This window comes from Apodemus sylvaticus, chromosome 20 (assembly GCF_947179515.1).
Source record: "Apodemus sylvaticus chromosome 20, mApoSyl1.1, whole genome shotgun sequence".
Lineage (NCBI taxonomy): Eukaryota > Metazoa > Chordata > Mammalia > Rodentia > Muridae > Apodemus > Apodemus sylvaticus.
Window position 1 is genome coordinate 10,147,995 of NC_067491.1, and position 18,503 is coordinate 10,166,497.

General features: G+C 37.0%; 1 protein-coding gene across 2 annotated transcripts in view; it reads left to right on the forward strand.

The window, feature by feature from the left end:
• Usp15 (ubiquitin specific peptidase 15) overlaps nt 1-18,503 on the forward strand; it is a 91,502-nt gene that overhangs the window by 18,813 nt on the left and 54,186 nt on the right. For both annotated transcript variants that reach the window (XM_052165797.1, XM_052165798.1), the window contains exons 3-6: nt 1,216-1,346; nt 7,082-7,208; nt 10,222-10,367; nt 15,075-15,136. In XM_052165797.1, coding sequence (XP_052021757.1) covers nt 1,216-1,346; nt 7,082-7,208; nt 10,222-10,367; nt 15,075-15,136 — 466 coding nt within the window. The remainder of the gene's footprint in view (nt 1-1,215; nt 1,347-7,081; nt 7,209-10,221; nt 10,368-15,074; nt 15,137-18,503) is intronic.

Genomic DNA, 18,503 nt, shown 5'->3' on the forward strand with positions numbered 1-18,503 from the left:
AATTCATAATCAGGGCTGGTAAAACGGCTTAGATGGTAAAGGTACTTATCACCAGGCCTGAGGGCAGGGGTTCAGCCACTAGGACCATGTGGTTGGAGGAGAGAACCAACTCCCAGAAGTTGTCCTCTGACCTCCCTCCACATGTGCTCCATGACACATATGTGTATGTACCATGTGTACACAGTAAATGTAATCATTTTTAACTTGTACTCATTTTACTTCTACTATTGAAGATAATGTAAAATTCAGATGTTTTCAACTTTTGATTCTATATAAATAAAACATAGCTTTCCCAAACTTCAGAAATCCACAAATGAATTATAAAAGAATAATATTCTATCACTCTCCTGAGCTTTTTTCCTGTAGTAGTACTATATTCTCATCATTAATGCCACAGAGAGCAATGTTTCCCCCCCCTTTGATGATTAAAGTCAACTTGGGGCAAGATTACCTTTCGGTTAGTTGTGACTCATTGAGTCAGTTCTCTTTCAGTACTTTGGAGCCTCAAATGACCAATGAATAACTGAGTCCCAGAATGGGGCAGTGACATTGTTCTGACCAGGAAATTATTCCTAGGTTTTTGCCCCAAATTATACAAAAGTTCCGAATTTAGACATTTTAAAGCATCTCAGAACTAAAGTTACTTCTGTGCAACTACCACTATTTTAGTTTTAGGGATGAATCCAGATCGTGGATCTTTTGGAATAACGTAGATGCTTTACAAAATAACTAAAATTTATTACAGTTTCTAAACTTACATACAGTGGAGTCATTTAATATGTTGTTTATCTGTTGCCAGCTTGTATAGCATGCCTATACTAACTAACTCTTGGGAGATTGAGGCAGGAGGATTGCAAATTCGTGTCCAGCCTGGATCTCATCATTACTCCTGAGTTTCCTATACTCAATTATCTAATGTAAGAATGGTTCCCACTGGATCACTGATACAATATTTGAGGAACCTCTTCTGTTGGGATTTTAGCTAATAATGTGTTAATATTTTAGGAATCTAAGAAAAACCTTGGAAAGTTTTTCAGGCAACAGTTTATAATGAAATATGCTGATTTGAACTATCTTGGAGTTTTTCTCTGAGTTCGTCGCTGCAAATCCTTGAGACTGTGTTAAGGGTTTCAGTCTTTGTGTCTTGTGCAGCTGTGCACTGAGCGCTGTGGGCTGGGCTTTCCTGCTCCATGCTGACTCACTCTCTGTCTGCAGATGGTGATGCACAGTCTCTCAAGGAGCACCTTATCGATGAGCTGGATTACATACTGCTGCCTACTGAGGGCTGGAACAAGCTTGTCAGCTGGTACACGCTGATGGAAGGCCAAGAGCCAATAGCAAGAAAGGTATGCTCAAGAGTTACCGAGTAGAAGTATGTTCTTGTTGAGTAGCTCATATTGGTAATTCAATGAATTCCCAAGCCTTCTTAATGCACATTGGGAGAAAAGCCAGAAAATCTTTCCTATGCACTGGATTCTATAATGGCTGACCACAAATGCAGCAACTTACCTACATTCTCAGCATTCTAAGGACATAACAATGTGATTAGCTGGTTAACGCAGAATTAATGTCATCTTCACTGTATAGTTGAGGACACGAGGACAAAATGCAAGCACTCCTTTTTCTTTAAGACAATTTTAAAAATGAACTAAAAGTTGAAGTGGGTTTTGGAACATAAAATATTTTTTAAAATGAAAATATAATCTTTTTCAGTCTTTTTGATGTTTTACAATTATAATTTAGAAAAATGAACATTTTTTTCAAATAATATGGGCATTATTCCTGTAAAATACAAAGTTTCAAACTAAATGAGCTGACTGTATATATCGAATAATTTTGTCTGGTTTGTGTAATGTAGGTCCTTTCTTTTTTTTTGTCATTTTTGGAGAATTGAGTGCTCTGACCTGCTGAAGGACAGCCTGCACCCATGAAATGGCACTGGAAGAAAACTTCATTTAAAAACAAAATAAACAAAAGCAAAATATTTTTCTTTAAAATTTTTTTGGCAGTTTCATATGTAATATAAATGTTGTAATGTGAATGTTTATCCTACAGTCCCTTCTCATCCCCCAGAACTCACTTGTTAAATGTATGTATCTATTACATTTCCTTACAAGCACATTACAGTATCTTTGCAGCGCATTGGACACTACAGACTTCAGTGTGGGACTAGATCCACCAAGCAGTCTGTTGACATGCAAACAGCCTTAGTCTTTCTAAAACGATTTGTGCTGACGTGTGGGTTTGAAAACTATGGAGATTAGAGAGCAAAGTAAATCAGAAGTTCACACAGAGCCCAGGGAAATCCGAGAAGTCTGTTAGAGGGTCAGACATTTGTTCTTAATAAGGTGAACATTTTTTTTGAAATATGCAAATTTCAACATATAGTTTTCAAATGTTCATATACACGAAGTTGTTTGAATGCATCTTTGTTAGAGATGCATCATTCCTCCACATTAAATCAGTAGGTCTAAGAACGTGCATTTTACTCTACCCATACAGACAGAAGTTGCTTTAAGAAATAAACACTAACTTCTTAGAGTCCAATGTCCAGCTCTGAATTTTATCAATCTGGTTACATTAAAAAAAGAATGTATGATATATAAACAAAGTAATTATGTCCTGGGGACTCAGTCTTAGAAGTATTTCAACTTCAGTGTCAGGCATTCAGCCTTAAAAACAGACTGACCAGAAAGCAGGGTAATAAGGAGAGAAGCAGTGTGGCCAAACTAGAAATGTAACAGTAAGCTGGGCGGTGGTGGCGTATGCCTATAACCCCAGCACTCTGGGAGGCAGAGGCAGGCAGATTTCTGAGTTCGAGGCCAGCCTGGTCTACAGAGTGAGTTCCAGGACAGCCAGGGCTACACAGAGAAACCGTCTTGAAAAAACCAAATCAAAAAAAAAAAAAGAAAGAAAGAAAGAAATGTAACAATATTCTTCTTTCTCAGCATCTTCACCAACACCTACTGTCTCCTGAGTTTTTGATCTTAGCCATTCTGACTGGTGTGAGGTGAAATCTCAGGGTTGTTTTGATTTGCATTTCCCTAATGACTAATGATGTTGAACATTTCTTAAGGTGCTTCTTGGCCATCCAAATTTCTTCAGGTGAAAATTCCTTGTTTAGCTCTGTACCCCATTTTGTAATAGGGTTATTTGGTTCCCTGGGGTCTAACTGCTGGAGTTCTTTGTATATATTAGATATTAGCCCTGTATCAGATGTAGGGTTGGTGAATATACTTTCCCAATTTGTTGGTTGCTGTTTTGTCCTTTTAACAGTGTCCTTTGCCTTTACAGAAGCTTTGTAATTTGATGAGGTCCCATTTGTCAATTGTTGATCTTAGAGCATAAGCTATTGGTGTTCTGTTCAGGAACTTTTCCCCTGTGCCCATGTCCTCAAGGGTCTTCCCCAGTTTCTTTTCTATTCCTCCACTGCTGGTGGGATTGTAAGATGGTACAACAGCTCTGCAAATCAGTCTGGCGGTTCCTCAGAAAACTGGGCATGACACTTCTGGAGGACCTGGCTATACCACTCCTGGGCATATACCCAGAGGATTCCCCAGCATGCAATAAGGATACATGCTCCACTATGTTCATAGCAGCCTTATTTATAATAGCCAGAAGCTGGAAAGAACCCAGATGTCCATCAATGGAGGAATGGATACAGAAAATGTGGTATATATTTATACAATGGAATACTACTCAGCAATTAAAAACAATGAATTTATGAAATTTTTAGGCAAATGGTTGGAACTGGAAAATATCATCCTAAGTGAGGTAACCCAATCACAAAAGAATACACAGGGAATGCAGTCATTGATAAGTGGATATTAATTAGCCCAGAAGCTCTGAATACTGAAGACACAATTAGCATAACAAATGACTCCCATGAAGAAGGAAAGAGAGGGCTCTGATCCTGGAAAGGCTTGATCCAGCATTGTAGGGGATTACCAGGACAGAGAAAAGGGAGGGGTGTGATTGGGGAATGGGTGGAGAGAAGAGGGCTTATGGGACATATGGGGAGGGGGGAACTGGGAAGGGGGAAAGCATTTGGGATGTAAACAAAGAATATAGAAAATAAAATTTTAAAAAATCAATTAAAAAAGAAAGAAATGTAACAGTAGAGGGGGCTCGTGAGCACAGCTAATGGTGGCGAAACAACTGAAAAGTTGTCCAAGACTGTTCAACAAGATGCCACACTTCTGAAAGTAAGGAGTAACTCCCTTTACATCTCAGTGTGGTGGTGAACAGTGAGAAGTGAGCCTTCAAACCAGGTGGTGTCAGTGGAAAATATGCAGATACCAAAGCTAGTCAGGAAACAGAGTCTCAGACTGAAAAAATATAAACACAAATCAAAAAGTTACTCCTCAGTAGTGCTAGGATACAGTGTCCTCAAAAAAGCATAAATCAAAGAAATGGTTTCCCAGCAGGGACAATGGAAGCCAGGAAACAGTGTACTACTTTCAGTATACAAGAAAATAACTGCCAATTCAGAATTCTGTGGGCCAGGAAAGGGATCCTTCAAAAGGGAGAGGAAGATGAAAAGGCCTTAAATTCTTCATCTTCCTGTCTATTTTCCTGATGCTAATTTCCTGGTTTTAGGATTACTGGTCTTTACAGGTTAGGTGATACATAACCCTGCAGTTTAAATCTTAGGTATATTCCCCCACCCCCCACTCCTCTTATTTCTCTGTCATGTAGAATTATACTGTGCATAGCAAGGACATGCAAATACTCTAGGAAGAAACCAGCCTGGACAGAAATGTGGATATCAGTTCAAAATGAGTCTTCAGATGTTTGAAGCATTAGCCTAGGGCTTGACAGGAACTTCATGAGAAGTCACACCCCAGATCAGCATAGCTTAAATCTACATGTTTTTATCCTCAGAAATGATGTGAGGATTGTTAGTAAGTCCAAGATAATTTATCATGTAGTGGTGGGTTGTTCATACTAGTTATCTGGATGCTCTAATATTAACATAGCAAGAACTGTGACTTTGGCTCCACAGTGAGCAGAAGGTATAAAACATGAGTATCAGTAAAAACCTAACCAGCCTTAAGCAAGCTGAGGAGAATTTGGGGTTGAGGAGCATACCAGTGAATACTTAAAGGAGAAGCAGGAGTAGGGAAGTCTTGGAAACCGTAGCTATATGATAGAACCTTTGCACATGTCTCTACTATAAACTGAAAGGTTAAAACACCATGTCATGGATTTAGTGATTTGCCAAAGTAGTGCCCAACATCTACTTGTATTGCTTAGAGTCCTTGTATAAGGATAATAAGCTAACAATAGAATCCTTAAATATAACAGAACAATAATTTACTAGTTTTGAGGATTTTATTCCTTTCAGAATTCAAATAACAGTAAAAACCAAGAAATGTTTATGAAAACATGGTCTTAATAATGTTAAAGCCAAAGTGTGGACTGTGACATTACCATGGGAAAGTCAGAGATATATCTCACGGAAACATTTTGACCAAGTCCATTCAGAATTAAGGACGTCATACTCTTAATAATAATCACTGATAAGTTGGTAAAATATCCTGGGTCATCAAACTCCCAAAATAACAAAAGAAATTATCCAGTGTATTTCCAAGTCTCTAGTTAGAATTAAGCTAGGAATTTACAAAGAAGAGACACTTGATAATCCCTATCTACCAGCAGAGAGACAAAAAAATCAAAATTTAAGCTAAATGATAATATAAATAAAATTTAAAAAATGGTCAAAGAGCGTACTCTGCCTCCCAAATACTGAACACTGAAATTTCCGGTGGAGGGGGCTAGCTTCAGCTCCTTGCCGAAACTCTTTCCATTTCTACAAAGGAAAAGAAAAGGAGTTAGTAAAGTCACCGTGGAGGGTGTTGACAGCTAAATACAGATATCGAGAGAAAGGAAACAACAGCAGTCTTTTTCAAGTTAAGAAACTGAAATTTAATTTTAGAAAAGAAATATTGTAATGTAGACATCAGTGAAGTAAAATATAATTACAGTAGTGTAGTATCTTAGGGTTTTACTCCTATTTTTTTAATTATTAATTAGCTACAAGAAAGTTATAAAAATTCCTTATATTGTTGCATTCTTTAAACTCAGCATCGTTCTGTGTAAGAGACTTAGAGCATCTAAGTTGAGTCAAAATTTAAGTTTTACACTGAATTAAGCCTATGAGACTATATATCAGATATATAGTCTATGAGACTTTTAAAGATTTGTAACAAAAATAATTAAGAGAACATATCCAAGGAATTAAATTCATGTTAGATTATACAGGAAACTTCAGATAAACTCTTTTAAAACCCTGGATTGAAACAGTTTTTCCTGAACGTGAAAGAGTACGTAATTCTTGTATTGAGTTTGATATCAGGCTGCTAGTGTGCATACGTCATTGCAGCCTGCCTCCCTTTGCCATATCTGTCTAATGTATCATGTATCAGGCCAGTTACTATTTTCAGAAACAGTGTTCACGACTGAAATCCTACAGTTAACCTTTAGAAGAGCAAAAGGAAATATACTTATTTAAAAGGTGAACCTCATATATTTTATCATTTCTACTTTATTTACTTGCATGCTTGACTGCTTGTTTACTTGCTTGTGTGTTAGATAGACTAAGTACACATTTGAAGGGCAGACAAAGTCATTTCAGAGCGAAATGGATATATCTACTGCAGGGCCAGAACTGTCATTTTTAAAGTCATATTTTAATATAAATAGTAATAATGGACCTCGTAGATACAGTTACAAAAGTATTTAGAGTTACATGCACATTTTCTATCTCAGAGCATTGTTAAAAAGTAGGCATCTGTTCATATCTTTATTCAGAGCTATACATGAGTTATATAGAAAAGACTTGTATATAGTCATTTTGATTAAACTTGAGTAAATTTATTGTTTATGACATACCAAAATATTAACAGATTAGTAGAATGCCTTTCTAAACTGTTACTGTTTTAAATTATGATTACACTTGCTAATTATATTTCCTTGGCTGTCTGTAGTTTTTTCTTAAGCCTTGTTGAAGATCCGTGTTACTAAGAGAATGCGCTATACTAATAGAATTCGCACTAATTTGCTTCTTTTCCTCTTTAAGGTGGTAGAGCAGGGCATGTTTGTGAAACACTGCAAAGTAGAGGTGTACCTCACAGAACTGAAGCTCTGTGAAAACGGGGACATGAGCAGCGTCGTAACACGGAGGTTCAGCAAGGCTGACACCATAGGTAGGTACCGGAGGCTCCTTCCTGTCCCAGACACCACCTCAGATGCTTACCCCTGCCTCAGGCGTTCAGTTGGGATTCCTGGTTGGGTCTCCTGTGGTGCTAACCTTTTGAGAGGTATTCATAAACATGGTGGCTTCTCATGGTGCTTATAGTGGGCTAGCTTGTTTTCACTGTTTATTAAATGAACTTAGTGTTTGTGCCACTTTTAATTTAAGAAAAGCAAATAGCATTTGAAAAATTGCATGCCATATTTATAACAACAACATACAAATCTAAGTCAAAACTTGGTCAAGTATGGAGAAAGAAAATCCAGGTGGTATTTCCTTCATTACAGGTAAGTAGCTGAGGCCGCAGGCTTGATATTATTATAGCATATTGAGGGTTTGTTCATGTATAAGTTTGAAAAACAGACGCAAGCTCTCAATGGACCTACTTCTCTGTAACCATAAAAAATATAAATGTACAAATGCTGACAGTCAATCTACCACATTAAACTTCTTATTATACATGTTAATTATGTATGCTAATAAGTTAACTGTGAAATGTTCATATATATGTGATATAATTAGATTTTATTTGCCCCCATTAGCCTATCCTATTACCTTTATAATGCACAGTGTTAACAAATAAGAACACATTTTTCTTCAAATAAAGTATTTATTAAAAAGAGAGTAATAACTGTGATCTTGTTGGAAAATACAAGCCACTAAGAGACCATACTCACGGTTATAAGAAGAAATGCTGTAAGACAACTGGACCAGTTTAGCAAACTAGTAATCGAAAATCATCATGCAGGAGGGTGGCCGACAGCCTTGGGCCTGTCCAGGCGTGCAGTACCCAGCACAAGCTCCATCTGTTGGGTTAGCCCTAGCTCCAGGTAGTCAGACTGCCACGGGGACCTGCACGATGCTCTTGCCACTGTGCTCCAAGGCATATCACTGCCTGGGGCAGGCCGGGGCAGGCTGAGGTTGGCCGGGGCAGGCTGGGGTTGGCTGGGGCAGGCTGGGGCTGGCTGGGGCAGGCTGGGGCTGGCTGGGGCAGGCTGGGGCTGGCTGAGGCTGGCTGGGGCAGGCTGGGGCAGGCTGGGGCTGGCTGAGGCAGGCTGAGGCTGGCTGGGGCAGGCTGGGGCTGGCTGGGGCAGGCCACTGAAAACTTTCTCCCCTAGCACCTGCATACCACCTTCTGGCTCTGGAAAAGCCAGCTGGAGATCAATAGCCAAGTGGAATATCAATAAACTACATTTTAAGTAATCATAAAATCTCTAGCAATCTATAAATATTTATTAAAAATGTTATAGAAAATCAGTTCATCAGAAACTTTTGTTTAGGTGATTATTTTACTTACAAACTCCAGAAATCAACTGATTTTAATTTCTACATTGAAAACAACCATCAGGAAATTTTACTTGACATACTAAATAAAAATTTACAGAGGATAAATGTAATTTATGCAGAATTTCTGTTTATCAGAAAGCTTGATCTGATGCAGATTTTAACCCAAATACTTTAAATATCCTAACAGTTTAAGAGTATAGACATTGAATACATGTCATAAAATTGTAAATGAACTGAATTTTTGTATAACTTGAAATTTCTTATTCTTTTAAATGGATATTTATCAAATTGCTTAGAATTAGGATAATAAGGAAAACATATATATATATAGATAATATATATGTGTGTGTGTGTGTGTGTGTGTGTGTGTGTATGTAAACACACCCTGTGGTCTTTTTAAAAACTTGATTGAAACTGATTTTTTAAAAGCTCTACTAAATTGTCTACCCAGAATTAGAAAATTAAATTTCCATTTTTGTGTTGCTGCTAAATTAATAAAATACTCTTTCAGCTTCTCCTGCCCATATGATTTGTAGTAAAATAACAACAAAAGACTTTGAAATAGTTTGGTATGTTAGGGCTGAAATACTTGTCTTCACTATTTTACTTTCTAAGTTGTTAAGTGGCACTGAGTATGTCTAGTAGGAGATAAAATTCAACATTATATATTTGAGGCCAACTGCTAAGAACATAATTTTTTTCTAAGGCTTCCTAAAATTCTTTATTAATAAAAATTAATAATTTATCTAATTTTCTGGCTTAAGTATTTTACTAATGTTCTACCCAACACTTTTACTTACCATTTCAGCCATCTTATATCTTCACATATATCTGGTAAGAATCTTAATCATATGTAAAGGTAGACTTGGCTGAGAAGTCTTCTATTGTTTGTTCTTCCCTGTCTCAGTAATTAACTGCCTTTGCAGTGGCCCAGGTAACCACCTCGGGTCCCCTGGGCCAGCAGCGTGGCTCAGCAGGGAGAGCTGTGCTTGCGGCCACACTGGCGGTCTGTGCTCGTTCCTGGAGTCTGCATGGTAGAAGGAGAGAGCCAGCTCATTCAAGTTGTATTCTGCCCACAGTACATGCATGCCCATGCCCTCTCACATGCAAATAAAGAAACACACATTAGATCAGTGTAACAATTGCCTTCCTGTTTGAAAAGAAATCTTGAAGAAAAAAAAATGTGATATTTGGGTGTATTTTTACCATCCTATACATAACTTCACAACATAAAGTGTGTGTTTTAGCGTGAGATAGTCTTCAATTGACTGCATTATGAATACAAATATTTTTTCCATTGTTGACTTTTCCTTCCCATAGTTTAGTGTCTTAAAAACACATTGATTTTACGTTGTGTTAAAAGTTTACCCTGTGGAACAAATTACATTTTAGTGTTAGACAATTTAATTTTAAATTAATTTTAACTTAATTTTACAGTCTTAAATTCCTCAAATAATCATCTGTTGATGTTAAAATTATCATTTTCCCCCTTAACAGCACATAAGAAATCTTAAGACAAAATTTTGAAAATTATTTCTTACATATATCTGGCTTTTTACAATTTTATCCTTATTTTAATAAATTTATAATGTTTAGTCTTATAAGAATTTAGCTCTTTGTAGCTAATAAACTATTTTTAAATGTACCATATTTATATATCTTCTCTTCTTAAATCTCAGATACGATTGAAAAGGAAATAAGAAAAATCTTCAATATTCCCGATGAGAAGGAGGCCAGACTGTGGAACAAGTACATGAGTAACACCTTCGAGCCACTGAACAAGCCCGACAGCACCATCCAGGACGCCGGCCTGTACCAAGGACAGGTACTCCTTAGCGATGTGTCTCTGTGAGGTTATTTTGTTTTGTGTGCATGTGTGAGTACCTGCATGGATGTACCACCATACATGCCTGGTGCCTGTGGAGACCAGAAGACAGCGTTGGATTCCTTGGACCTGGAGTCACCCGTGGTTGTAAGCCACCTGGGTGCTGGGAACTGAACTTAGGTCCTCTGCAAGAGCAGCAAATGCCCCTAAACGCTGAGCCATCTCTCCAGCCCAACAGTGATGTTTATCTTAAGTGCAACTTTTTGCAATAAAAGACTTTGTGGGTGTTGTGTAGTTTATGGTGGGTTCTGTCTCATGATCTCTCTAACTCTTCTCCAGCCTCCTTAGTCAATAACAGCAATTTCTAATTTCCTTCTTGCACTTCGAAACACTCTATTTCTTAAGAATGTCTTCAATAACAAGAGCTAATGTTGTAAGATCAAAAGATTTCCTATAAAAGATCAAATAGTGGTTTGTCTCTATGGCCATACATAATAAGGTCTCTGTTGTGACTCTCCCATATTAACAGTATAGAGCAGCTATATAGGTTACATGCACCTGTGTTACAGTAACCCCAACAACTGTAGGCTAATTGAACCTTATTAAGTTTGCCCATCCTTCTTGGGTCAGTCCCCTCTCCATTTCATTTTTCTTTATTGATATAATTCAAAAAATTCAATATATTGAGGAAGGTGGGGTGTTTAATTATAGTGAGGGACTGGTCCTACCTTATAGCTATCTCTCTATCTCTGTTCTGTCCCAGCACTTAGCTTTCATGCTCAACACATCTTGCTCCTCTAGTTTCTTACATATTTACAAAGTCCTCCTTTACCAGAATTCATCCTGAAATACAAATCTAGTTATTTGCCTTTCAGAAATATTTTCTGAGTCCTTAAGGATTGTGAAGTTCAGACCCCTAGCTAGAATGCAGGTCCTGGTAGAGCCTCTTGTCTGGCTAGCCACCTTTAGATTATTCTTGTCTTTTGGTTACCTAGGATTGCTACAGTGTGCTTTTAGATGCATTATCCATCTTCCTGATGTACCATTCTTCCCATTTCCCTGCATCTGTCCTTTCAGATGTTCATAGTAGCCATCTCATCCCATTATGTAGGTGCATCGGATTACATTAATTTACCCTTCGGATTCCAACCCAGGGGTCAGAGCACCTCTTCAGCTCTCCCTCTTTGCCTCAATATCCATTGATCTTCTTTAAAGAATTTTCCCCCCTTATTTCTCCATTATTAGTATTTTTAAAAAATATATACTTAGACTATAAGGCTCGTGTTTTGATTAGTTTGTTTTTTTAGTAGCTAGTACCTAACAGTGACTGGTGATTCAGTGATGGCTTTCTTTTGCCGACTTATTTGAAAATTACTGACATCAATAATGTGATAGAGTAATAAAAAACTCAGAGAAAGTAAGATAAATTAATTGGTAGTAAATGCCTGCTCTATGTCAAGTATTATATGAGGCTAGCCAAGACAGTATTTTGGGGAGCCACCTACGGAGTTGATCCAGTGTGACAGCGCTTGCTCTTATGCAGGCGTAAGGGCCTGAGTTTGATTCTCTAGCACTGCAGCACTGGAAACAGGCAAGTCCTGGGGCACCTCGTGTAACTGGCAAGCCTGGTTCCAGGGAGACCCTACCTCAACAAACACGATGAATCACTGCTGAAGAATGATGCCGGGATTGCCCTCTGGCCGCACATGCATGTGTGCACATGCATGCACACCTGACCTCAGCATGCAATTAAAATCTCAGAGAAATGGTACAGTTAGCCATGTGCCTCCCTCCAGGATCTCTTCAAAACAGCAATTTTCAAACACATTTTGGCCTTTACATTCTTAAGTGAAACTACAAAACTCAGTATACACAGTAGAGAAGTTGCCTGATTGAAGATCAAATAAGACCTAGTCAGTCTCCTCACAGCAAGTGAGTCCTCGTCACCCCAGCAGACACAAACCCCTGCTCGGATTATCTAGCAGCTGCTACTTGAAGTAAGAGTGCTGTTCGAAATGCTGTAGAGTTCATTCATGCAGGGTTTTAGTAGCCTTGTCTTTGTGTTTTTAAGAGGCAAATGCTTGCAGCCAATAGTATAGCCTTATCTAATGTTATTTTCCCAGTCATAGAGAAAATGTGGTCTTAGAAAGTTAAAGAATTTGGTGTTCTTGATAGATATACATTTGTCAAATTGAAGATTAGACTTGATGAGAGAATTAAGCTAGTTTAATGAGATTAAATATTTGTGACAACTTCTGTTCATTTGGGAGGAGATATGACTCAAAGAATATACACTTAAAATTTTCAGAATAAAAATATTGTGTATGTAATATGAATATAGAAACCAGAGAAGAATATCAGTATTGTCTTCTTTATGTTTACCTTATTCTCTTGACAGGGCTCAGTGTTTTGAGTTCCCCAAATCTACTTTCTCATCCCAGTACCTAGCCCCTAGTGCTGCAGTTCTAGGCACACACACAGTCCTGCCCAGTTATATGCATGCTGAGCATTTGAAATCAGAACACGCAAGCGAGCACTCCTATTCACTGAGCTGTCTCCTTAACCCAAATTTTATCTTTCCCACTCCACTCTTACTGTAAGGTAAAGCACCTTGATTAGAAAGAGCAGAATGGGATTTGAGAAATGGCTCAGTGCTTAAGAGCGCATACTGTTCTTGCAGAGGGGCCTGAGTTTGCTTCTCAGGACCCACAGCCATCTGTAACTCCAGGTTCAAAGGACTCCAAGCCTCTTTGGGCCTCTTCAGGTTCCTGGACTCATGTGTACATACCAATACATATACACAAAAATGCATTACTGAAAAATAAACAGGTAAAAGAAAGTAAGAGAGAGGTTATTGAAGATTTTGCCTGCTCATATTGATTGATTTTTCCCTGTTCTTTTAAATTTTGGATTTTTCAAAAATTTTAACAATAAGCAAAACTACTCAAAAAACTGTGATACATTTATATAAAGTATTGAATTTTATTATTTCTTGTGGCTTATTAATACTATCTATGGCTGTAAAATATGGAATTTAAGTAAAAATGCTATTAGATATTGAAGTGTTGATAAACAACAGTAAATGCTAACTGGAAAATTTTAATAGTTGAAGTTCTTTGTTTTTATATCTCATTTAACTCCTCCAAATGATCATAATATTTATATATGAACAGATATAGTTGATAATGTATCACAGTAGTTACAAGTTGTAGTGAAGAAAATCTTAGGCTGTGAATTACTCGATAAATTCTACTTAATAAATCTTTTAAAGAATATACTTTCATGTAGAAATTATATTTAGAAACTTGAGATTGTGCATACCTGATAGGCAAGGAGAAGGATATCAGGGAGAGGTCAGGTGTTAGGGGCTTGGTGTGCTTACTCCGAAAGCTACACACGCAGCAGAAAGCTTTTCTGAGTGTGAAACGCATTAGTTAAAGACAACTTTAGGATTTAATATAGCTATGCTCATCTAGTGTTTTGGATGAATATTGCAGTATCACTTACATTTCACACTTCATGCTTTACCCGTTATTTTTTATCTGTTGCATTTTATGTGACTAAGGTCAAAAAGCTAATTTCTAAGTGGTTTGTAAGCACACAGTCCACCAAAGAATATTGCTATAGTATGTACAGTACTTTAAGTGAATTGTAACTATAAGTAAAACTTAATAAAACTAAATATGTAGGATATATTCAAGTTTATAATTAGCTATATTTCAGTTCATATTTGTTTTGCATTATAGTTTTACCATGAAAATTTAGATTTTTAGTTGCTCGCTAGTAATATCACAATTTTTTTTTCAGTGTTTTTAAGTTTTTTTTCTTCCTTACATAGACTGGTCCTAATTAGGAGCTACAAGAGAGGCTTCTTTATTCATCTAGAACATAAAAGGAAAGAGCTGGGGATGTTTTCGGGTAGCTTTATCTTGGCATAGATTCTGTACTGACAGAGCTGGCTTGTCTACCTGACCCGTGCTGCAGCAGGGGACTTGAGTGCTCATCGCTTTACTGTGAGATTCTTCTCACTATGCCTGTCAGCTGTGGACTAAAAGATTTCACAATGCAAGGCTGGCAAGACGGCTCAGTGGGTAAAGGCACTGGCTGCCAAGTCTGACGCTTTGAGGTCCACGTGCACTAGTGGAGGGAGAGAAATGGCTCCTGGAACTTCTCCTCCTCTCTGTGTGTGCCTCAGGCACACATATGCCATATATCACGGGTGCCTATACACATTGGCACCCATGCACTACAAACAAATACATAAATGTAATAAAAAGATTTCTAAAAAAGTTTCAGAATTCATATAAATAATATAAATGAACACTAACTTCAAAGCCCAAAATAAATTATAAGTAATGTATAGTTTGGAATTATTTTGCCAATATTTGCATAATAGTTAAATCATCATATATCCAGTGATAGGGTATTTATTAATTGTATAATATATTACAAATATAAATACAATTTAAAAGCGTACAGTTTAAACAGAAACATTTATTCTATTATTTGGCTTATACTTTCTTAAAGGTATAGAACGAGTGATATTTCCCCTTTTTTCTTCTGCACTATCAATGCTGACTTATTTCAGACCATTTTGTCTTGTGTCCTTTAAATAATCGGTTACTGTAGTCCTTATCCACTTGTCTCCTGAAGCTGTTGTGCCTTCATAGCTGTGGAAAAACACCCTTTGTTGTGTCATGTTTGCAGGTGTTAGTGATAGAACAAAAAAATGAAGATGGAACGTGGCCCAGGGGTCCCTCTGCTCCTAAGTAAGTGCTCCTCTTGTGGTTTATTGCATGATGTTGAGTCTCACTCAGATGCTGAAATCCAAATTATAGCGAAACATAACTGAATTGCAAGAATACATACATTCGTCATCTTTTATAGTTCACTCTTGGAGACATCGTCTAAGTTTATACTTACACTTAGATTACTATGTTACAAATCTCAAGCCTTCAAGGTCAAATAGCTTTTAGAATAAGTTACAATGTAAATAAATGTTGCATTGTCTAATATAGTCAGATTCTTAAACATTTTGTTAATGTTTTCTTGAGTATTTTTGTGATGTATACTTGTTTTTTAAATGCTTCTTTATGAAGGGCAGTCTGGGCAGAGAATAGTATTTTTATTATACAAATGTTTTAGAGTTTAAGTGAATAAGTAAAGATAGTATCTGGAATATTAAGAGTGCTTTTGATGGTAAACAAAGGAAGAGTTGAAAATGTTTTTAAAATGATAAGATCTGCATTATCAAAAACACTTAATCCTGTTTATATTTCAATACATAAACTTCAGATCTCTGAGACGTAATCCATGTATTTATAGCTGTAATATTTCTGTAGTGTAAAGAGAGTGTGTACATTTACACTAAGTGAGGTTCCTTCCTCAAATACTGTGCTAAGATGAATGAGGTCTGTGGACAGCTTCACAGCCATTGAGCCGCAGCTCACTGTCAGGTAACTGGAGGACATTTAATTGTCTATAACTTGGAATTTCAGGTTCTCTGATAAGGGATTGGAGATCTGAATTTTAAAATAATGATTTGTAATTAAATGAGTAATTTATTATGAGCTGAGATAGCAAATCTGTAAAAGAGGACAGCCTTGCTACTTGACTGCAAATTTTCTTCTAAAAGAAATGGCACCTTCAAGAAGAGGTTCTATCTTTTTTATCTTGGGTGAAATTTTGTTGTCATTATCCATTCAAATTTCTTGTGAGTTGGTTCCTAAATACGTTACTTAGAAGTGTGTATTGCTCAGTGCCCTGCTTAGTGGAGCATAATAACCAGGGTATAATTTAGAATAAAAGTAGAAGTTTTAATAGGAAGAGTCAAAAGCATGTGAGTTGAATCATCAATATCTTAACAGGTAGAAATTACAGGAAATTACAGACTTTTATTCACTTTAGTGTTTAATCAAAATAGTATTTATCTTTCTTACTTGTGTTTATATTGTTATATTTTTACTGACTCTTGAAACCATTTTAAAGTAAAATTGTCTGAGTTCTAAACTTGAGAAACCTTTTCTGTATAAAATTACTGAGTTCTTCTGGCTGTCTCCTCTCACCATTCCCTCTTCTTAGAAACTGGCGATTGCCTGTGCTGACCTTGAACTCAGGAGCTCACATAATTCTGTGTCAGCTTCCAGATTAGGTGGGGCTGCACTCTGTAGGCCACACTCAGGCCAGATCAGTTCTCCACAGCCATTGTCATCTGGTCACATAGCTGAAGTATTTGTATTATGTCAGAGTAGAAAACAGTTTCTCAATACCTAATACACCATACTCGTGTAATAAATTCTGGGAATGTAATAAATTCTGGGATGTAAGAATGGAGAGGCATGGAGCACAGTTAGAGCACCTGTCAGTTCAGTAAGGGTGCTAACAAAAATGTTAGGACTGCTTAATAAACATAATACTACACTGTAATGTATTGTCAAATGACAGTTTGTCAAAATATAAAATGTTTATTTAATATTGCACTTGCGTATGAAAGGATTCTTAGAAAGTTAAAAGAAAATTCTCGTAGCTTAAGAAATCTCATGTAGCCAAAATCAGTAATAGTAAACAGTGTATTTCCTTGTGAAATAAGAACGCATTTCAATTAATATAAAAGATAGATAAATTCACATTGACACATACTGTGGAAGGGCCTGTAACACTGTAACACTAATGACCCAATATCTAGATGGGAAGGGCACACCAAATGGTCATTCAATGCCAGATGATCGCCAAATGGTTGATCAATGCCAAATGATCAGCCCTGAAAACATATATACAAGTAACATATGAGATGTTTGTATATACATAAGATAAACATAATAATAATAATTAATTAATGATGAGGCTATGGATCTGAAGGAAGACAGGGAGGATATATGACAAGAGTTGAGGGGGAAAAGAGAAGGGAGAAATGTAATTATATGATAATTCAAAGAAAAATAAATCATCTAGATCTACAACCTGCTGAGAGCTATAGAAACTGAGCAGATTGGCATATTATAAATCAACAGGCTTTCTCCGTGCCCTTTTCCTGGTAGGATATCTGATGGAGATTTTCAGTTTTATGGATCTCATATATGATCTGCAACTTTGCTGATGTGGCATGCCAAGCCCCCTTAGCATTGTTATCACAAAGCTGTACTTGTATTACAGTAATTTTTTATTTATATATAAGCAAAATGCTTGAATTTCTTTCATGATCAATACATCTGTGTGCTCTGGTATATACTAATACTAAACCACATAGAAAATAAAATGTAAGATGCAAAATTTTATCTGGTCGATAACTGAGAATTAGTATACAACTAAGTGAAAGACCTCTAATGTCACCTCATCCAGTAAGTGGGGGTGGGGGCAAAGGAGCCGTAAAACATAAAAGACAAATGGCCGGAAGAAAGAGAGACCTCTGCTGAACTCAGCGCAGTCTGGTTGTTTAGAAAATCAGGATATTGTTCTCTCTAGAGTATAATGAGGTTTGGTTTTGTTTCATCGTTTTTGTTTGCTTGGTGTTTGGAGGCACATCTTAGGGTTTCTACTGGTCTGATAAAATACCATGGCCTAAAGCAACTTGAGGAGCAACTCAGAAGGAGGCAGGAGGCAGGAACTGGAGAGATGCTATTCACCGACGCGCAAGGCTTGCTCAGCCTTCTCACTGAGGCCCCTCTGACCACCTGCTCATGGATGGCACCAACCCCAGGAGTCAGGGTTAGCCCGTCATGTTAACCCCGAGTCAAGAAAATAGAATACAGTGTGTCTGGAGGCAGGCTCTATGAGGCCCATTTTGATCATTATTGAAATCATTAGCATTTATGTTAAGCCATTAATTTTAAGTGGCAGTTGAAGAAATGTTAAGTAATATAAATATTAAAGAGAAAACATTTTACTTAAAACAGCTAAAATATGCATTTTAGTTTGCATGAAAAGCAACCCAAAATCTGTTAGAAATCTAAAACTATAAGAACCCCTCAAGAGGCTGGAGAGATGGCTCAGCATAAGAGCACCAACTACTCTTCTGAAGGTCATGAGTTCAAATCCCAGCACCCACTCACAACCATCTGTAAAGATATCTGACACCCTCTTCTGGTATCTGAAGACAATTACCGTGTACTTACATATAATAAATAAATAAATCTTTTT